We start from the raw sequence: 8,019 nt of genomic DNA, 5'->3' as shown, positions 1-8,019 counted from the left end.
CTGAGTAGACCGTGTGATTATAAGAATTATTATACAATTTCTTAAACTGTCATTATCATTTTTGTTTTGGCTTTGATTCGATAGAACTTCCATTCAGTTACTTTGTGAAGAGTCCTTACGCCGTGGCCACTTACAACGTCACCGACACCATCACTGACGTCACAGAATCGACATGCGCAGAAGCCTGTTTGTATTCAGCAGAGTTCAAATGTTTATCTTTTGACTTCAACTTTGTTGACTCGATTTGTTTCTTGAGCACCGGCAATTCCTCCTCGATGGACGGTATTCTTGAAGTGAATAAAGACGTCAACCACTTTGATAGGTTACAGGGTAAGGCTTGGTCTCATTTCGTTATATATCTAGCTTCATCGAGATGGGAGAGGCAGGGGATGGGTTGCGGTGGGAGAGAGAGAGGAGGGGTGGAGAAAGAAGGGTGGGAGCGAGGAGGTGAGTGGCGGTAGGAGAAAAGAGGGGATCTCTGTATTTGATTTATTTCATTGGCATTGTAGTGTTGCAATTATTTGACACACCTCTGTCATCATCGACCTAGTATATCTCGATGTTATGGTGATATGTAAAATTTTTTTTTTTTCTTCACACAACTGTCACCGTCCCATTTCCGTCTTCTCCTACCCCTCCGACCCCGGCTCATCCACTACCCCACGTTATTACGCTATCTTCAGTTTAGTCAGGCGCGTAACCAGGAATTTTCCAAGGGAGGGGCGAACCTGTAGGTAAACTATCAGAGCCGTAGATTCTGCATTGAAAATTATTTAAGTTGGCGCTACGCGTACAAGAAAATTTTGGCTGAAAATGCCTCCCAGATCGCTGGAAATGGCACTTCCCAGGCCTTGTAAGTTGCATCTAAGCTTGAAATTACTAGCGATATCATAAAAACATACAACAAAAATATGCTCAAGGGGCGGGGGGGGGGCGGTCTCCCCTTCGCCCCGACCCCTCTACTTGGCTACACGCCTGAGTTTAGTAGGAATGCATTTTGAAGTATGGTATAAATGAAATAACATACACCACCATTCATGTATACTGCCATCATTTTTAAGCACATTTCAGAGAAAATAGTATAGCTACACATAGTATTGTACATATTAGTCTTACGTAATTCAACATTCATATAAAGACACAATTAACTGTGTCAAATTGTCAGTTCAGGTAAGGTATAAAGAACTTGTAAAAAAAAATATCGTACTTTGTTGGCTACAACTAGTGGCTTCAAGACGAAAACCATGGTGGGCCATGAGGACAATCATATAACATTTTCCTCTTTGTAAGGATGTACTGTGCCCTAAGTATATTAAGAAATGGAAAAAAAGACACCCCATATGTTCCCCAGCCCTGTGGTTTTAGCTACCCACTCTCCATGTATGTCTACCGATTTAAGTGGCCGTGTAGATGGTGATCGTAGAAACGGTTTGATATACTTTTATTTTCATATCATATTTCTTCTGTCTAATTACAGGCAGTTGCAGCAATCCTGCAGTTGGTCTGGAAGAAGGAGTTATTTCATTGGATCAAATATCGATGTCTTCTTACCTCGGAGGTAATGAAGACGGACCATTGGGGATATCAAAAGATCACGTGAGACTTAATTCGGATGGCGGCTGGTGCGCAAAGGAACAAGATGATATAGATGATATTACTGAATGGATCCAGGTTAGTGTGTGACGTAATTATAGGAAACACTAGTTGACTGGAAACCTTTGGCCATGGACAGTCAAAGTTATCCTCGTGTTTTCGTTAGGAATTTATAGCTTTGGAGTAATACATTGATTCGTTATGGCCATTAATTAGACACATGGTGACCTCCAAAGAAGTCATTTGCTCTGTTTAAATATAAACAATTAAATCCCGGAAGTATAATTGTGCAACTGTTGACTGTTGTTACTTCATCGTCTGTACACCTTCTATAGTATGTATATATCTTGATCTTATAGTTGTGTATCCGATTATGACTCAATTACTTTAATCGATAGTACACTCAGTTAGGTCAAACTGTGTGTATTTGGTTATTGTTCAAAGATTAATGAACCCCATAGACATGTACAATACTTCAAATGTATGAGCAGAGGGGGGGGGGGTGTATAAATAACACATAATAATTTATTTGTAATTTTCACAATTTTGCCACGATTTGGTTAATAGTTTCCTTACTGCGGTCTAGGTTTCTCCCTCACCCACCCCCCTCCCCAACCCTCTCTCTCAATCTTTCTCATTTCTTTCTTCAACTCATTTAAAATTTCTTCTTCTTTTGTGCGTGTTAACAGGGAAGGATGCTCTTCGCAATCACATAAACCAAGCATTTACACGCAAAAAAATGGAGTGTTGAATTTTAACACTTTCCAGGTGTAACCGTTCACCCTACACCTGAAGGGTTACTCTGACCCTGAGTAGGGTTACATAATTTATGTAGCGTGGATTTTTTAACACCTGCAGAAGTGTACTTTCAGTTCGAGCATTCTGATTGGTCAAACCTCCCGTCAGCTGGATTCTTAGTACCGTGAACACCCATTTACCGTACCTAGCAATACCTGTACCAGTTTGTCGACATTTATCGTTACTAAATGTACTATAGTAACCACAGCCATATATACGTTCAAGCCACAAAACGTTACGTACTCAGTGTGCGATAACGAGCTACAATGGCATGAAAATGACGTTATAGGAGACTGGGGCCTGGAAGAATTGATTGAAAAATTCGAAGGTATGTTTTGATATTATGTAAGTGTACGTGACAATTACGAGATATGCTTAGAGACCCACGACTAAGCTGGGTAGACGAATGCATTTGAATCGCTTGCGTTACGTAGACCTAACGTTAAAGTCATACTATAAGTTAATATAATAGGCTAGCTGCTGTTTGTCATAGTCAACTCATAATTGTCAACGAATCAGTGTAGCCTACATACAAGTAAACATTAAACGGAATTGCCTTCGGACGGACGGAGGACTTTGGTCTAGGCCTTTATTGTAATCTAGTGCATTCTATTCCTTTTTGTGCGTTAACCGTAACTTCGTATACCCTGCGAGTCACTTTTTTAAGTAGTACTACTACTAGGCCTAGTACTAGTAGGGTATACTTAGGCTATTTCAAGACAATGCATTTTAAATAGCATCAGGCATGGGCCTATAGTTACGCTGGTACTATGTTCAATAAGGGATAAACATATATTCATGTAATGCAATATATAATTACCACTAATTGCCATTTTAGCTTGTAAGTTGTAGCAAGTAGGCCGAAGCTGATGTGGATTGGTGATACTTTTAGACCTAGGCCTAGGCCCAACTATAATTTAGATATCTTATGGAAGTGATCTAGCTGTTATAATTCATTATCAATCTACACAATTGCATACAGTGGGAGTGAGCATTGTTTTAAGCATTGTTAACATGATGCATTGGTTATAAAAGTTGCCTACCTTGTCTGATGAAAGTTTAATGCAAGTTCCTGTTTTGACAAGTAATCACTATAGGCCATCTGGCTTTCTAGATTCAAACGTACTTGAAGAAGTTAGAATCACAACTGATTAAATTGTGTGCATTTTCTTTAGGAATGTTCATGTTTTGTGAGGGGTACATGTAAAAAACTGCTTATGCTCCAAGCTTTTAACACAACTTCATTATGATGGGAATTTTCTTTTCTTTTCTTTGTTGTTACTTAGGAAGCATCAACTTGGAATTCTATTTGCAAAAGATTTCAGAAAGACCTCAGCAATATGTGTTACTTCTTGGAGGAAGCAAAATACACCCCAAGCAGTCATTTGTGATCATCCAGAGACATGCCCTACCCCAGAGGACATTTATGAAGCCATTGATGTTTGCTTCAAATTATTCTACGTGTTAAATCTGAATTATACCAAATTGCAAGTCTCGGTGCCTGGGAATTTTTCCAAAAAGTTGTCTACAAGTTGCCTGGTGGTGTGAAACGCAACCAGATTCGAGATTTTTATGCTCACCGTGCCGACAAAAAAAAACAACGTTACTGCAGTTTAGCAGTTGTCATAGACAGAATTCCATGTTTCCTCATCTCACGGATCAGAATGTATGTAAAGTTGATGCTTATTTGGAATTGTCTTTGGGAAGAGTTTTTTCTTTTTGTTTAATTTGGAATACCAAAGGCACGAGCCAACAACAAAGACAAAGTAACTGCAGTGTAGCAGTCATCATAGACAGTACTCCACGTTTTCTCATCCCACGGATCAGCATATATCTAAAGTTGTTGCTTATTTGAAATTGACTTTGGGAAGAGTTGTTTCTTGCGTTTAATCTGGAATACCAAGAGGCATTTGCCAACAACAAAGACATAGTCACTGTAGTGTAGCAGTCATCATACACAGCACTCCATGTTTTCTCATCCCATGGATCAGAAGTTTTCTAAAGTTGTTGCTTATTTGAAATTGACTTTGGGAAGAGTTGTTTCTTTGTCTTTAATCTAGAAACCAAAAGGCATGTGCAAAAAAATAATGTCGAGAACAAACTTAAAGACTATATATATAACCATGAACAATCTACATATCTCAACTATCTATTTCTATAACCATGAACAATCTATATATCGCAACTTTCTATTTCTATAATATACCTCTTTAACTATACTTTGTAAATATTATTGCTATGGAGATGGAATTCTTGGGCGTGAGCCAGTGAAAGTCCGAAAGTTGGTGCTTATGTAGGTCAGGCAGGATGAAGGAGAGATAAGGGGAGATGGGGGTCAAGAGGGGTTAGAGATGTGTGTGTGTGTGTGTGTGTTTCTACAGTGTATGCTATGTACAGACTACTTATGATATTGTGTGAGAGGAAGGGAGTTCACTGTTCACTTTGACTTTGACTTGGAATATTGGCCTTGTGTGTTGTTGTGCTGGCTGTTGGGAAAATGAAGGGTGTGGCTGAGTGAAGTGACTGCAAACTGATGAAGACCTGAGAGATTGAGTGAAGGAGTAGTGAAGGAATAAAAGTCACAGAACATTATAAATATTCTCTATTCTTATCTTTGAAATTCCACGCTTCCGCATGAAACTTTGCAGCTTTGTCGGGACTAAACTAACATCGATCCTCTACTCGACAAATAAAGACCAAGTAACTGCACTGTAGCATTTGAAAATGTTGGCACTTTTAAGTTGACTTAATTCCACAAGACAATACTTTTATAGCCTAAATTGTTCGTTTTACATTTAATGGGATATAATAAATGGACCTCTGGAATAGGAAGGTAGTAGGGTGTTTAATTGCTGAAAATCCCACATTCTGAATTGTTTGTGTTGTCATTGCTTTTTGCTCTCTCTTAAATGTAACTTTCTGCTGTGAGCGATTCAAACATGCATCCATATTGTTTACCTAATTACTAGGTAATAATTAACCTAAAACCTGTATAAAATATTTACTAAACGGGTGCGATGTAAACTTTTCTGGCAAAATTTTACATAACAGTAATGTATTTGCGTTACATAATAAACATGTAAAACTTTACAAACCAGCAGTTAAATATACATCCAGAAGTATAAACGAGAGAGCACTATTGTGTGTTGAGAGTCCATTAAGTATCATCTTGACACAGATGACAAATGAATACTATATGGTGGTAATTCTACTCACTGAAGCAGAACTTTGACACCCAGAAGGCCAAAAAATGTGCACTAGAGTGTTAATTATACTCCCTGAAGTGCAATTTTGACACCCAGAAGTGCTAACAAATGAACACTTTATGGTGTTAATTTTACTTCCTGAAGTGTCATGTTGACACCCAGAAGATTTAACAAATGAACACTTTATTGTGTTAATTTTACTCCCTGTAGTGTACCTTCAACACCAGGAAGTGTTATTTTGACACTTGTATGGGTGTTGTTAAGGCAACACTCGCAAAGTGTTATATTATGTTACACTTCTGAAGTGTTAATTTAACCCGGTGGGTGTTGTCCCTAATCCAAACAGGGTGGGGTGTTAAATTCAACACTTTACGATTCAAATTTAACACTTCATTTTTTTGAGTGTAGTACTCACGACCGAGATAATGATGGCTCCTGGAATAAAGACTGTGCAAGTATACAACATGGTGGCTGGTGGTACCGTAAGTGTTGTACGGCCAATCTCAACAGTGATTATAACGTTGAACTCATTACACCCCCCTCTAAGGAATGTTGCGGTGGAAAAACCTCTGTCTGTTGGAAATACCTATCTGGCCCCGACCATAATCTCAAATACACGGAGATGAAGATTCGACCAGTATAATATATAACTTTCGTACCAATACCGTTATGTATCATTCTATGAAGAAAAGAAGGACGGATGATCAAAATGATTTTGTTTCCTTAATACTATTCAACTTAATCACAGTATAGCTAACATTTCACGGGCTATAATCGACGGTCGTTGGGCAAATCTTCTTGTTTGTATCAAAATAAAAATAAATTACTAAACTTTTTGACGTATTTTCTCATCTGAAAAAAAAAAATGTTGACAGAGTGCTGACTTTTTATTTCGAAAATTCTACGCTTTTTACGGCTATATTTAGTGACGTTTTGTCAATCTTGAGATATCTTATCAAAAGTGTTCGATATTTCATCGCAAACTTTTGATGTTTCATACCAACATCGTGACGGTTTGATGTGAAAATTTTGGACCTTTTAGCCAGGGCGTCAATCCCAATTGAAAAGAGTGGGGGGGCGGCATAAATGACTGAACAAGGATTGAATTGAAGGAGTATGCGCGTGGCTCAGCGCCTTAGTGCAAAGCCTTTATCGGGCCACTGAATGTGGTCCAAGGGCGAAGCCCGGCGGGGGTCCAGAGGCGGACACACATCCAGAATCTTGTTATATACAGATGTCTACAACATGCATACTTATGGTATTATAAGTCAATTTAAAAAGCACTATTGGGTATCTGGGTATTGCTAACCAAACTGAACGCACAATATTATATTGACATGTAGTGTTATAGTGCTTTTACGTGATAATACAACATACCATAACATATGAAAATATTATACTGGAAAGAAAATTAGCGAAATCTGCAGGCTTTCATTATCTGCTGACTTAGCATATAGCCTAAGTGGCTTATGGGCGCGGCTCCTCATTTAAATTACGCTATCATTAAAATCCTTTATTCTTATATCAACCAAGTTGAAATGTCTATTTCTCATAGGTGGGGGTGGGGTGGTGGTGGGGGAGGGTTGAGCAGATGAGATTAAAACATTATCAACTATTAATCTCATAGCACAATGTTTGAGCTTCTTTTATGCGATACACGAGTCATTATGAGCCTGATAGGCCTAGCGCCTACACGAGTCAGTCACTAAACCTTGGGGTACATTGATATTGTGCCCCCCCCCATTACCCTTCAGAAAGTGGGGGACATGCTCCCTGTCCCCTCCCAATGATTGACGCCCTGCTTTTAGCTCCAAATGTTCCTCCTTTTCTCTCTCTTTCAATTTTGACTTGTTTCTTCGAAATTTTAACGTTTATCACAAGTTTCCCTATACGTGTTGTTTAAACATTTGGACAAATTATCTCGACATTTACATGTTTTAACTATAAAATTTCAACATTTTAATCTGGAAATTTTGATATTGTATAATAAATTTGCGACGGTTTACAAAAAAAAAAAAATTGGCGTTCTAGATCGAAATTAGTTTTTCTTTTATCTCAAAATTCCGATGTGTGAACCCCAAATTTCAACGTTTTATCATAAAATCTCAATATTTTATGCCTTTATTAGATGTTTTATAACAAGAAAAAAAATAATAATCACAAAAAAAAGCGAAATTGTTTTACTTTAACATCACGGCTCGGGCATACCAAAATGACAAATAACGGAAACCAGATGGGTCATACTACAACATTATAGAACATCAACGCCAAAGGTCACGTGATCAGATGAGGTCGCTGGACAAACTTGTCTGAAATTGTGCGAACTCCTCCCAAAACGTAAAGCTCATTAAGGTACCCCCCCCCTTCCCCTTTCATCATCACCGCAGTGCAAGTATGGCGCATGAAGATGATTCGAAACTAG

At 38.3% G+C, this 8,019-nt stretch overlaps 1 protein-coding gene across 1 annotated transcript in view; it reads left to right on the top strand.

Moving 5' to 3' along the window:
* The window catches only part of LOC139973970 (fibrinogen-like protein 1), a 34,082-nt gene extending 26,466 nt beyond the window's left edge, over positions 1–7,616 (top strand). Inside the window, exons 6-7 of the mRNA XM_071980873.1 lie at positions 2,283–2,321; positions 6,005–7,616. Of these exons, the coding sequence (XP_071836974.1) occupies positions 2,283–2,321; positions 6,005–6,240 (275 nt within the window). The 3' untranslated portion in view covers positions 6,241–7,616. The remainder of the gene's footprint in view (positions 1–2,282; positions 2,322–6,004) is intronic.
* The last annotated feature ends 403 nt before the right edge of the window (positions 7,617–8,019 follow it).

This window comes from Apostichopus japonicus, chromosome 9 (assembly GCF_037975245.1).
Source record: "Apostichopus japonicus isolate 1M-3 chromosome 9, ASM3797524v1, whole genome shotgun sequence".
NCBI lineage: Eukaryota > Metazoa > Echinodermata > Holothuroidea > Aspidochirotida > Stichopodidae > Apostichopus > Apostichopus japonicus.
Note: the sequence above shows the minus strand (reverse complement) of the source record. Positions and strands in the feature narration are given on the sequence as shown.